Below are 14524 nucleotides of genomic sequence, written 5' to 3' on the forward strand. Positions count from 1 at the left end.
CCCTCTCCTCTACCTTCCTCCACTCCCCCTCTCCTCTTCCTCTCTTCTCTCCCTCTCTCCTCTACCTCCCTCCACTCCCCCTCTCCTCTCCCTCTCTTCTCTCCCTCTCTCCTCTACCTCCCTCCACTCCCCCTCTCCTCTCCCTCTCTTCTCTCCCTCTCTCCTCTCCCAGGTTGGTGAGGATGTGCCTGATGCCAGGAAGTGTCAGTGTGCCAGCCATGTGGCTAACATTGCAGAGTTTTTCCAGGTCAGTCTCACTGAGGTAAACCCAACTACTGTTTATTAAAACTAGCCTGGATGACTAGCTAAATTAATACATATTTGATGTTGTCTTATGAATGCTATCTGCCCCTATGGGCCCGTATTCTTAAAGTATCTCAGAGTAAGAGTGCTCATCTCTGATCAGTTCCCCTCTGTCCGTTATCTTATTAATTATGATCTAAAAAGCCAAACTGATTCCCTACTCTGAGAGGTTTTATGAATATTGGCCAAGATTTTCTTTCAGGGTATGTCAGTGATTCATTTGGGTGAAAGACTCAGTATTGTCCTCTACCAGCCAAGCCAGAGCAGCAGCCATTAGCTTCTAGCTTCCTATTGAGATTCACCTCAGTGCTCTCTGGGCATAGGAGTGATTCCAATGATCTGCCCACAGGATTAGTTGAGATAGTGTGTGTGTGTGCATGTCTGCGTGCATTACCTGACAGTCAGCTGATGATGCATGGTGTCTGATGTGTCTATACTGTAGTGTAGTGTGTGTGTGTGTCTGTGTGTCTGTGTCTGTGTGTGAGTGTGTGTGTGTGTGTGTGTGTGTGTGTGTATAGGTACGTGTGTATATGTATGTATGACTAACACAGCACTCTCTATGGCTATTGTGAACAAGGCGCTCGGCGGTAGTAGCGAGCTGAATGAAAATCCTCTCTGCTTTTTATTAATGGTATCTCCTGTGTGTGTGTGGTGTGTGTGTGTGTGGTGTGTGTGGTGTGTGTGTAGTGTGTGTGTGTGGTGTGTGTGTGTGGGGGGTGTATGTGTGTGTGGGGTGTGTGTGTGTGTGTGGGGGGGGGGGGATTGAGAGAGATGGAGATAAAGAGCAGAGTATTTCTCCTGACTGAAGGCTATGGAGCTGGAGGAATCTCTAGCCAGCCAGTGTCAAGCATCTTCTCCATAACAGCTCTTTTCTCTGGCCATTCAGACTGATCTGCTTGATCACACTGTCGGCTCTGGCCTTGAATTTAATGTGGGGTTAGCTAGTTGAAAAGACAATATTGAGCTGGGAGACACAGACACTTGTCAGGTACACACACAGGCAAACAGGCAGGTAGGCACACAATCTCATGCATGCACACAGGCACGTACTCACACGACACACATGCAGGCAGGTACACTCACATACACACACACACACACACACACACACAGACACACACACTACCGGTGCCTTTGTTTTCTCTGTGTTTGAAGATGAATCAGTGTATGGCTTATCCTGTCTCAGAGATCATCCCTACACACAGAACAGGATTCCCACAGCATCACTCTCACTCCCAAACAGATCAGCCATTTTGACTGGAAAACTTTAATGCAAACTGATAGTGTGTGTCGCTGTGTAGGTTGAATGTAATCTATGGTGAATATAAATATGTTATTAATCCTGTAATTAATTCAACACTATCATTTTGATGTTTGAATGCCTTTTAGCTTCTATCCCCAGTAATAAGCTAGATATTTCTCCTTTAGCTCTCTGTACATCCTCATATCTCTATATCATTACATCCACATATCTCTATATCTTTACATCCTCATATCTCTACATCTTTACATCCTCATATCTCTATATCTGTACATCCTCATATCTCTATATCATTACATCCACATATCTCTATATCTTTACATCCTCATATCTCTACATCTTTACATCCTCATATCTCTATATCTTTACATCCTCATATCTCTATATCTTTACATCCTCATATCTCTACATCTTTACATCCTCATATCTCTGTATCTTTACATCCTCTTATCTCTACATCTTTACATCCTTATATCTCTACATCTTTACATCCTCATATCTCTGTATCTTTACATCCTCTTATCTCTACATCTTTACATCCTTATATCTCTACATCTTTACATCCTCATATCTCTACAGACTCCTTCTCTCCATCGACCCGCTCTCTTTTAATCTCTCTCTCTCTTGCATCCTCTTAGGCCATCTGTCTGCCCCTCTCTCTCTTCCTCCATCTCTCTCCTCTCTGAACATGACATAACAACCTTTCTCTTTCCAGCCATGTGTACTGTGGCTCTAAAGCTAGTGAGTGATGTGTGTGTGTTGAGCACATTGCCCCAATCAAAAGTAGTCTGAGGAGGCCTGTGCCCCATGTGCCCTGCAGTCTGACACAAATATGACCTCCACAGAACCCCTGGGAGCCTGCTCCTTTTACCGTGGGATACCATCTCACACAAGCCATTTAAAGGGGGAAGTTATACTTCCATTGAAGGTACTTGTTTTGCTTTTTTTGCCCGCAGGGAGTCAACGTCATCATCAACGCCAGCACCATGGAGGACATCGAACCATCTGCCATTGGACAGAGACTGACAAATGGGACAGCTTCGGTGGCCAGCCCCGTCCTCAGCCGGCTGAGAACCAGAGAGGAGGAGAATGGAGAGCATGGAGTGGTACGAGAGAGAGGGAGGATGGAGGGATGGGGGAGGGATGGGTGGGTAGAGGTGGAGGATGGAAGAGATGGAGGGGATGTGAGGTGGAGGATAAGATGGAGAGCTATATGGAGAGAGAGGATTGGAAGGAGTAGAGAGATGGAACCAGAGAAGGGATACAATGACTGAGAGGGAGGTGGAGGGATAGAGAAATGCCTCCTTGAGAGAAGGGTTAAAGGGACAGTGAGACGGCGCCTGGCAGGAGAGGAGGGGGCGTTACTACAGAGGTCAAAACAAGTTGTCTGTGAAAGAGCTCTCTATTAGTGTGATGTGTGACACAAGGCCACAGCCATGTTACTGTTTTAGAGGAGAGGAGAGAGTGTGGGAGAGAGAGGGAGAGCGAGAGACACAGATAGATTAATGGAGAGGATGAGATAGAGGGGGAGAGAGAGAGGGGGAAAGAGATGGAGAAAGAGAGAAAGAGCGTTGGAGCGGGCCTCTGAGAGCGAGGCATTGTTAATGTTTAGGAACTTAAACAATGGGCCTTACTGTGTGTTAGAGAGTCCATAAGGAATGAGTCACTCAGCTGGACAGCTAGCAGGCTCCTTGCTCATTCTCTCTCTGCGTATCTGGACACAACTGAACCAGGACGTTAGGCTAGCCGCTGCGCTAAAGGTACATTACATTCTGATAGATCGTCTACAGTGTATTGCTACCAAAACATTACGACATTAAGCTGAGGTAAATTCCTTGAGTTTAAAGAATGATATATACTGTAGATTAACAAACTAACAAGACTAACAAAATGTATTGTGTCATAGGGTTTTACAATGATAACAACCATTCTAGCATTCAATTTCTACACCAACAATTTCACACTGGCACTTTTGAACAGGCTACCCTGTGGATAACATCTATCTTTAAGCCCGCACCTAAAGGGTACAAGCTGTTCTATTCTCTCTGTATCTGAATCATAAATCACTTAGTGCTTTCTCTGTTCTTAATGGATACTCCCCTTCATACATAATATAGAAGTTAAAGTTATATAACTTCATATAAATCATATCCAGGCTATGGCGCACAATAAGGGATACGGTAATTCAAATCAAATCAAACTTTATTTGTCACATGCGCCGAATACAACAGGTGTAGACCTTACCGTGAAATGCTTACTTACAAGCCCTTAACCAACAATGCGGTTCAAGAAATAGCGTTACCAAATAAACTTAAGTAAAAAATTATAAAAAGTAACAATAAAATAACAATAAAGAGGCTATATACAGGGGGTACCGGTAATGAGTCAATGTGCGGGGGTACAGGTTAGTCGGGTGTCGTACAGAAATATGACACTATATGTCTAGTCTGACCCTGTTGGTTACGGGGTGGTGGGGTGCAATAGGATTTGGAGGGCACAGTAATTGTACTATAGCAGACGCTGACCCTGAACTGTGTATGCGCGTGTGTGTCATGGCTCTATGACTAATGGTTGTAACCAACCACTTCCCCTTCCTCTCTCCTTTCCTCTTTCCTCTTTCCTCTTTCCCTATTGGGCGGATGTCCAGGGCACCGTGTACACCAAAACCAACGCAGAGATCGAGATGAAGAAGATCAATAGAGAGGAATTTTGGGAACAAGCCAAGGTAGGAAAGAACATGATTCCCGCTAACGTCAGGAGGGAGGAATGGAAGGAGGGAGGGGGGTTTGACTGGGACAAGGACTCTGGAGACAAGAAGAGCAGAATCTACCTTTTCCTCAGATTAGGAATGATAGCATGAATAGTCGTTTCAATTTGAGTGTGTAGGAGTAGCATCAAAACAAAGTCAAACAATGTCTTCCAGAAGCAACGCCACTAGCCAATGAGACAGACTCAAATGAGAGATGACATCCACTGCTCTCTGTCCTTGAGGTTATTTTAATTTGAATCATTGTGAGCGGGCGGCTTTGCCCTCTACAAGTTATATTGTGTTGATTTTGCTCAATAGAAGGACCAAAGCCACATTTTCTGTTTTGCATTTTAGTCATTGATGTTTTATAATGTTGTGACTAATTGGTTATTGAAGTATTGAACAAATATTGAAATATATTTATCCTTTGTGTGTACCAGCGTGAGGAAGAGTTGAGAAAGGAGGAGGAGAGGAAGAAGGTTGCTGAGGAGAGGCAACGATTCGAGGAGGAGAGGATGGAGCTGGAAAGGAAAGAGCAGGAGGATAGAGAGAAGAGGTACCGCGAGAGGGAGAGGCAGATCGAGGAACACAGGTAGTGTTCTTATGGGTAATGTGCTGTATCACGGTAAACTCTGGTGCTTGGTCCATGTGGTAACTCTGTGTGTGTGGAGCAGAAAGAAGATGCAGGAGGAAGAGGAGGCCAAAGAGAGGACACGGAATCAGCCCCTCATAGTAAGTGTGTGTGTGTTAATGCTGTAGTAAGAGGTGTGTGTGTGTGTGTGTGTGTGTGTGTGTGTGTGTGTGTGTGTGGGTACCAGAGTATTATGTGTATTCTCTGTTCCATGCCAAAGAGGGTCTTGCCTTAGTTACTCCCCACCACTGAAAGAGGCAGTCTGCTTTTAGAGAGCATTTCGGATCTCATTTTGAGACTAGTCACCATGCATCATTGATATTGTCTGGGGAGAAAGGTTAAGATGAATCAAGAGTTCTATTTCATTTTCCTGTTTTAAAAAATCCAACAACATTTATTCTCCAAATATTGGACCCCACAATATTTGAACTTCTCTCATACTTACCATTCCACAAAAGCCAACGTTATTTTAAGACTCTCACTTTGTTTCAGAACACTTTGAAAATGCCAGCTTGTACGTCTGTGCTTTTGTAATGGCTGCCATGCTATGAACCCTTGTACCCATCTCTCTCTCTCTCTCTCTCTCTCTCTCTCTCTCTCTCTCTCTCTCTCTCTCTCTCTCTCTCTCTCTCTCTCTCTCTCTCTCTCTCTCTCTCTCTCTCTCTCTCTCTCTCTCTCTCTCTCTCTCTCTCTCTGCAGACAGCAGAACTTAGCTATGAGGACCTGGAGAAGGAGAAGAAGGAGTCTGAAGTGGAGGTGGGTTTCAGACCATCAGTCCCAATGGGGGGATTCATTGCATGCAGAAAATCGACTCTGTATATCAGATTCTGTGCCTCTCCAGTGTTAGTAGGCTGAGACTGAGAGAGTAAAGTAGAGTGTGGCCCAGACTCCTGACCTGTATATATGTGTCATTGTGACAGTAGCACTCTTGGGCTTTGGTTCTGTGTTAGTGGGACTAGTCAGGCTACACTGGGATTTTTGTCTCTGGCTCTCTGTGTGTAAGGTAAATGCTGTGTGAAAGAGTGTGTGTGCTCTTGTGTGCATTTGTGGTGTCAGTGTATTACCTATGTGTGATGAGTATCTCACGGTGGTGTGGGTGTGTGTGAGTTGGTGAGTGGGTGGGTGGGTGGGTGTGGGTGGGTGTGTGTGTGCTCTACGTGTCTAACGTTGTACTGTATGTCTGTTTGTTGACAGGAGGCGAAAGCCCTCATTGCCCAGCGAGCGGACAACCCCAGGGAGTTCTTTAAGCAGAAGGAGAAGGCTGTGGCCACTGGTGTGGACATCTCCCCTGCCTCTAGCCACAGGACCGGTAAGACCAGAGAGAGGGAGGGAGAAGAGGGTAGAGATGGAGGGAGGGAGGGGCAGAGGGACAGAGGGAGGAAGAGAGGGAGAGTTTGGGTCACCCGACCACCATTTGTCCTGTCATTCACCTCGTTACAGGCCTCAGTCCCTGTACTCTGCTGTACGTCACCAGTGTGTCTGTCATCACTGTGTATGTGTGGACAGAGCCTTTTGGACCCAGACACCTGGGTATACCACAGAGATCTGGAAGGCAGGAGAACAGTTGGAGTAGAATTCAGACTAAGATAAGAAGTAATCCAGTTGAAGACAGAAGAAGATGTAGATGGAAGAAGAGAGACAGATGCTGTAGCAGGAATCCCTTGCAGGCTACATTGATACAGATAACAGGTGGCTCCAAGGAGCCAGGTGGAGTGGATGGAGACAGGAACAAGTGCCTGACTGAGTGAGGGTCTCCATACTGAACAAGACAACACACTCTCCTCTCCACCTGCAAGAATCTCCCTGAAACAATATATGTTTTTGTCTACAAGCAACAGGATATTTTCACCATGGGAGAAAGCCTCTGTGTTCATTCCATCTTAACATACTGAACTGAAATCATGTTCCTTCCTCCATCATTAATGAGCTTGGTGCAGTGCTTCTACTACTGCATGCTTTGTCCACAGAGTGTCATTACCACACTAACAACTCTCCCTCTTCTTTATATTATTCTCTTTCTCTCTATCTCTTTGACCTCTCTATCTCTTTGACCTCTATCTCTTTGACCTCTCTATCTCTTTGACCTCTATCTCTTTGAGCTCTATCTATTTGACCTCTATCTCTTTGACCTCTATCTCTTTGAGCTCTATCTCTTTGACCTCTCTATCTCTTTGACCTCTCTATCTCTTTGACCTCTATATCTCTTTGACCTCTATCTCTTTGACCTCTATCTCTTTGACCTCTCTATCTCTTTGACCTCTATCTCTTTGACCTCTCTCTATCATTTGATTTGATTCATGGTTGTGCATCCATTTGTCTTGTCGTCCGTCTCTCCATTCATCCACACATACATCAGTTAATTTTATAATTATTTATAATTAATTTTACTCCGGTGTCTCCCTCAGTTCTTTGGATCCTTGAGCGTCTTTTCTTCTATTCTCTCCTCACTAATGAGTTTCTATGGGACCATACCCATTCTCCCACAACTCTTCACTTCTCACCTGGAATCCTCCTGGGCCTTGCCTCGTTTTATCTTGACTTTCTCCTTCCTGTCTTCCTCCTACTCTCCCCTGTCTCTCTTTTCTCTGTGCCCCTCTATCACTCTCCCTCTCTCGTCTTTCCCTGTCCTCCCTGCGTCTGTATGTATGTGTGTGTGCGTTGCTGTGTGTGTGTGTCGCTCCGTGTGTGTGTGTGTGTGTGTCACTCTGGGCCCTGTCTCTTGTCAGGCCGTTTGGACAGCCCGTTACCAGGCCGTTTGGACAGCCCGTTTTTGAAGCAGCAGCACAGTCCCAGCGAGCCCAGTCCGCCCCCCCTCCGCACCCCGCCTCACGCGAGGCTACAGCCCACTACACCCGGTAGGTACTGGACAGGAGGAGGAGCAGGGAGGAAGTAGAGACCCCCCCTCTGCCCCCACCCACCCTCACAGGACCACAGTAGAGGACACGCCCCCATCACCCCAAATCATCCCCTGAAGCTGCTGTAACAAACTCAGCTCCCTCTCCTGCACCATCCTTACAACCCCCCCGCTAGCTCAGAGCACAGCTGTAGCTACCTACTGTTAGCTAACCTGGGCTTGACGTGCTCTATTCTATTTTGAGTCCTTGGAGAGCCTGAATTAGATATCTCCAGATTGGTACTGTCTGTGGGAGATGGGTGGCTGTGCAGTGTGCTAAAACGCACGGTGCCCTGTGCTAAAAGCCCTTCCGGTGTGATGACAGATCCTGTTCTCCACTAAAGGCTGTGTCTCAGTCAGTCAGCACTCTCCTGGTTTGGCCACTTTCTCTACACTCCCACTCTGGTGCAGTGTGCTTTTAGTTGTCTTGCTGATGATGGCAGCTTATATCAAAGAGCTGAGTTGATCATGGCCCTTAGTTCTGCCTACTAGTTAGTACCTCTTATATCTCCTTTCACAAATGAATCTGTACACTAACTACCCTAACTTACTAACACACTATCTTGTCAACCGCCTTCAGTCTTCCACATCCTTCACGCCAATGATGTGTACTCCATTATCCCTCTCGGTCACCTCTCGGTCTGATCTTTTATCCAGTGTTGTGGGGGTGAGGGTAGGATGGTTAGGGGAAAAAGTCATAGTGAACCCTATAGGGCAGGTTTTCACCTGGAGGAGAGAAGGAGAAATGAAGGAGAATAATCCAAACCTGCATAGGTTCCATGCTCCATTATTTGTTTTGGCAATCTTACTTCGTATCCACCTTTACCCCCATCTCCCGCATCCCTGCCCCGTTTCTCTCATGCTACTCCTGATGGACTGCGACGCTCTGCTCCGTCCGCAACACACACACCTTGCGTACCTTCTGACGAATTACCTGTGAGTGTGTGTGCCGTCGTCATCGAGCTGCTCGTTCCGTTGTGTTGCCCTGGAACTGTGTTGTGTACCCTGTGGGCCCTGTGTGGCCAAACAGTATATGGATGTTACCCCTGATCTATGTGGAGTATTGTACTATAATTGTACTGTAACTGTACTGTGTTTTTCCTAATGTTGTGTGGTCTGTCTGTGTGAGGGTGGCCAACCAGTTCTAACCAGTTCCAACCAGGTCCAACTAGTTCTAACCAGCTCCTACTAGATCCAACCAGGTCCTAGTAGTTCCATCCACCAGCTAAATCATGAAATTAGTTTAACTGAAAATTGATTCCTATACCACCATCATGAACTTTTCACCTCTGTGTGTGAAATATTGACCCCTTAAATTGAAACTGTGTTTATAAATGGTTCAGTGTTGATGAGGACGGGGCAATATTCTATCCTCCTCTCTTCTCTTAGTATTTAAAGGCGCCTCGATTAGAAAGGAAATGGCAAGTCCACCCAAGCAAGATGCTGCTGTCGATTGTATATAATGAGCAGCCACGTAGGGTCATTCATCTCTATGTCCTGTTGTTCCCAGTAACAGTGATGTTTGTCATTATCGTGTGTTTACTGGGGTTTATTCATTGAGTGGATATTCATTGTTTCTCATCCAGATGCGCCCTCCTCAGGTCAAATCCCCCAGGTCATTCTTTGCAAAGTACGTACAGACAGCAGAGAATCACAAAGCACTTCTCAAGTGCATATTTTAATTTGAACTTTTGATGGACTTTACACATACCCAAAATGTATACTGGGGCAGGATTAAATCAGTCAAGACAGATAAACAAAAGGAATCCTGTACAGAGAATTGCTGCTCCCAAAAGTGAATTCACTGTTTAAATCAAGACAAATAGCATCACTGTGAAGATCTTTGTCAGAGGGTATTTTTGCTTGAGGTGCTGAAGATGCCCCTAACCACAGATCTCAGATCAGATTACTTTACCTCCATTCCTAACCATAATCATTGGATATCTGATCCTGTATCAGTGGTTAGGGGCAACTTCTACCTACAGTACTTATTGAAGTCCATGTACTATATTGTAGTGGAGAGCTGATATAGCCCATATGGAATAACTGTTGCTGCAGCTCATGCATGAGATTGTCACTACTGCTGCTACTGCTCTACTGTGTTACTTCTACACTATATATACAAAAGTATGTGGGCACCCCTTCAAATTAGTGGATTCGGCTATTTCGGCCACTCCCGTTGCTGACAGGTGTATAAAATCGAGCACACAGCCATGCAAACTCCAAAGACAAACATTGGCAGTAAAATGGCCTTACTGAAGAGCTCAGTGACTTTCAACGTGGCACCGTCATAGGATGCCAACTTTCCAACAAGTCAGTTCGTCAAATATTTGCCCTGCTAGAGCTGCCCCGGTCAACTGTAAGTGCTGTTATTGTGAAGTGGAAACGTCTAGGAGCAACAACGGCTCAGCCGCGAAGTGGTAGACCACACAAGTTCACAGAACAGGACTGCGATTGCTGAAGCGTAAAAATTGTCTGTCTTCGGTTGCAACACTCACCACCGAGTTCCAAACTGCCTCTGGAAGCAACGTCAGCACAAGAACTGTTCCTCTGGAGCTTCATGAAATGGGTTTCCATGGCCGAGCAGCCACACGCACACAAGCCTAAGATCACCATGCACAATGCCAAGTGTCGGCTGGAGTGATGTAAAGCTTGCCGCCATTGGACTCTGGAGCAGTGGAAACGCGTTTCCTGGAGTGATGAATCACGCTTCACCATCTGGCAGTCCAATGAAGGAATCTGGGTTTGGCGGATGCCAGGAGAACGCTACCTGCCCAAATGCGTAGTGCCAACTGTAAAGTTTGGTGGAGGAGGAATAATGGTCTGGGGCTGTTTTTCATGGTTCGACTAGACCCCTTAGTTCCAGTGAAGGGAAATCTTAACACTACATCATACAATTACATTCTAGACGATTATGTGCTTACCTCTTTGTGGCAACAGTTTGGGGAAGGCCCTTTCCTGTTTCAGCATGACAATGCCCCCGTGTACAAAGCGAGGTCCATACAGAAATGGTTTGTCGGGATCAGTGTAGAAGAACTTGACTGGCCTGAACAGAGCCCTGACCTCAACCCCCCGAACACCTTTGGGATGAATTGTAACGCAGACTGCGAGCCAGGCCTAATCGCCCAACATCACTGCCGACTTCACTAATGCTCTTGTGGCTGAAGTCCCCGCAGCATTGTTCCAACATCTAGTGGAAGCCTTCCCAGAAGAGTGGCAGCTGTTATAGCAGCAAAGGGCGGACCAACTCCATATTAATGCCCATGATTTTGGAATGAAATGTTCGTCGAGCAGGTGTCCACATACTTTTGGTCATGTAGTGTACATGCTCAAATGCCTGATGGAAAGGACCCATGCTTCACCATCACCAGTGATGTTACCCATACGTCACATGATCTCATCCCCAGCTACATTTGAGTTTTAGCAGATATACTCTGACACAGCTGCTGCTGCACCATTCAAGTCAATCCTGAAAACAAATAACCACACCATTGTCATCAGTGTGAAATTGAATGCAGTGTTCAGGCTAGCCTGACTGTGAACATTGTGACCAGTGGTGTTATTTTAATTGTGTTCATGTGATTTTGTGGTGGCCTTTTGTCTGTGTTTGTTAACATTTTGAATGTTTTGGTGATTTGATTGTTGGGTGGTACAGTATTTTCATTGTGTTAGTGATTTAATTGTTTGGTGGCATTTTGATTGTGAGTGAAATGATTGGGTGATGGTGATGTATGGTGGTGATGGTTTGAAGTTGTTCGGGTGTACCCTCTCGATGTGTGTTGTCTGATATTCCTCCTCCAGATGGTGATGATGAAGGGAGCTTAGATCACAGTGTGGGAATGTCCCCAACGCCCGTCCCCCAAATTGTCACCACACCCATCCAGGAGGCGGAGGATGACAGCCGGAATGAGTGGGGTAAGACTGGGCAGAGTTTGGTTATACTGGGGTAAGCCTGGGTGCCTTACGAGGACTTAAATCCTTGAATTCTGTTTGATTACGTTGCTACAGGCTACTTTGTACATGGCTAATGTTAGCATTGAAAGCCATTGAGCGCCCTTACTCTGTTGGATATCATTTATCCCAGACAAACAAACACAGATGACACACACATGCATACGCATATATATTTTGATAGACCAAAGTATCAGCTATCACACCATGTAAAGGAACAACCTCCTAATTAAAAACATTTCAGGAAATGCAACTAACTGGATGACACCATAAAAGGCATTTCATTTTTACAATTATTGTCCAACAAGTGTTTAAAGGCTTTAATTCTAACATTAGATTATTCAAATATGTAATACAAATCTACAAACGTATTTTTATTTTGTTTAATAGCACTATAAAATGCTCCCGGGCTAATTTCGTTAGCATTTTTTTTGAATATATTAAAAATATATATAAAGCAAACCCTATCCCTTAGGTCTAGCACAGCAAATACTAAAAGAAATTAAGCATATCTTGCAGAACAGTGAGTTGCACTGACGGAGTTAACAACAGATACTCAAAACAGATACTCAAAACAGACATATTTTTGCCTATAAAAATAAAAGTTCAATACAAACATTTGTAAAATATGGAAAATGATTGATGTGAAAATCCCCAATAAAATCATTCTATCAGATCTTTAAGCACTCTGACGGAGTTGACGTTAGACAAAAATCTGACCGAGTGGATGTTTTACAGAGTTGACAAAAATATAACATTTTCTTCTTCATTCAGGTGGTATACACAGTAGCACTTTAGTTTTTCCTCAGTTGCTTTAGGACCCTAAAACTGAATTAAATGTAACATTTGGGGGTTGGGGGCCCTCAAAGCTTGTGGGTCCCCTGTCTTGTGGTGTATGCTACGCCAGTGACACGCATACACACACATACACACACACACACACACACCCTGGGACTGTGTGTATTTTCCCAGGCCTAATTTGCCTTCACAGATGGCTGGGCTTCCCCTGCTCATGTCTCTATGCCCCAGTGGCACTCTGATACATACTGTGGTACTGTAGACTGTGTTAAAGTACACCACCTGGACACAAATGACTATAACAGGAACACAACACTGTGGGTATCACTGTGTAGGAGTCCATGCGGTGTTCTCTGAAGTTAAAGCTATAATTCATGTCATGTTGTGGACCTAAGAGATATTGGACTGTAGGTATACTGTAAGAGCATCAATCAACAGTGTGGTCTTTCTATTGCTGCAATTATGTTTTCAGTGGAGTTTATTATCTGTTAACATTGTGACTAGAATTACCTTGTCCGGGCATATTGATGATATTTTGACTGTTTCAGTTTGTGTCCTATCAGGGCTTATTGATAACAAGTTTTGACTGTTATCAATAACAGTCCCCCTCCCTCCCTCTCTACCTTCCTCCCCTCCAGGTGAGCCCAAGCAGCAGCCAGGCCCGGTCCAGGACTCCACCCCCACCAAGCCCATTCAGAGTGTGGCACCCCAGACCCGCACAGACTCCAAAGCCCCGTCCTCAGCACCGGACGACTATGACCCCTTCTCAGGCTTCAGGCCCCTGCCTGCCCCCACTGCCGCAGACCCCATGGTGGACCTATGGGACTGCAGCCCTGCCACCGGCATCGCCCCCTCTCAGGCCCCACCCCCTGGAGGGCGACCCCAGCCCCTGCTGAGCTTCGACGAGATGGGGGACGTACCATTCTGCCCGGGGGGTTCCGAGGGGGTCGAGGATGAGCCCTCCAGCCTAGTGGACGTGGCCGGGACCCACGATATGACCATGAGCTACCAGCAAGCACTGCAGCACGCTTCAGAGGACACTCAGCTGATGACCAACGGGGAGACGCTGCTCAAAGAAGGGACTCAGGTCAGGAGAGGAGCAGTAGTCATGTTATCTCATATAACAGTATATTGAGCAAAATTACTTGGCAGCACTTTACATGCATGGAGTTGTTCTTATACTTATGCCATTAAGTTGACATTTTGCCAATACTTTGGTAACCAGCATATCATTTCTCAGCTGCACAACAACAAATAAGGTATGTTGTCTGCACTATCTGTACTGTATTATTCCTTATCTTAAAATAAGTATAAAATTATGTGCCACAAGATGGCAGTAAATGCATTCTACATCAGCAGTAGTTAGTGCCACTGGTTACCTGGGAGAGAGAGGATGGCAGTTTGTTCTGTGTTCCTGATCTGGAACAAAAATGTACAACACATACACAGATAGTATAGTACTGAATGATCTATGGTACAAATTGTACTGTACATGTAGTATTTCTTTGGACAAAGTGGCTCGGTGATATACCGTGACTTCAGAAAGTATTCACACCCCTTGACTTTTTCCACGTTGTTGTGTTACAGCCTGAATTTGTGTCACTGATCTACACATAATACCCCATAATGTCAAAGTGGAATTCTGTTTACAAATTAATTAAAAATGAAAAGCTGAAATATCTTGAGTCAATAAATATTCAACCCTTTTGTTATGGCAAGCCTACATAAGTTCAGGAGTAAAAATGTGCTTAAAAAGTCACATAATAAGTTGCATGGACTCACTCTGTGTGCAATAATAGTGTTTAACATGATTTTTAAATGACGACCCCATATTTGTACCCTACACATACAATGAATTATCTGTAATGTCCCTCAGTCGAGCAGTGAATTTCAAACAGAGATTCAACCACAAAGACCAGGGAGGTTTTCCAATGGTTC

At 45.2% G+C, this 14524-nt stretch overlaps 1 protein-coding gene across 4 annotated transcripts in view; it reads left to right on the plus strand.

The window, feature by feature from the left end:
* Nucleotides 1–14524, plus strand: part of LOC121579407 (drebrin) — a 98605-nt gene that overhangs the window by 79484 nt on the left and 4597 nt on the right. The window contains exons 4-13 of one of the 4 annotated variants that reach the window (XM_041893983.2): nt 173–262; nt 2521–2670; nt 4212–4289; nt 4754–4905; nt 4988–5045; nt 5644–5700; nt 6139–6253; nt 7671–7799; nt 11639–11752; nt 13225–13673. In XM_041893983.2, coding sequence (XP_041749917.1) covers nt 173–262; nt 2521–2670; nt 4212–4289; nt 4754–4905; nt 4988–5045; nt 5644–5700; nt 6139–6253; nt 7671–7799; nt 11639–11752; nt 13225–13673 — 1392 coding nt within the window. The remainder of the gene's footprint in view (nt 1–172; nt 263–2520; nt 2671–4211; nt 4290–4753; nt 4906–4987; nt 5046–5643; nt 5701–6138; nt 6254–7670; nt 7800–11638; nt 11753–13224; nt 13674–14524) is intronic. The other 3 variants (XM_041893985.2, XM_041893984.2, XM_041893986.2) reach the window with 3 other exon arrangements.

This window comes from Coregonus clupeaformis, chromosome 13 (assembly GCF_020615455.1).
Source record: "Coregonus clupeaformis isolate EN_2021a chromosome 13, ASM2061545v1, whole genome shotgun sequence".
Classification (NCBI taxonomy): domain Eukaryota; kingdom Metazoa; phylum Chordata; class Actinopteri; order Salmoniformes; family Salmonidae; genus Coregonus; species Coregonus clupeaformis.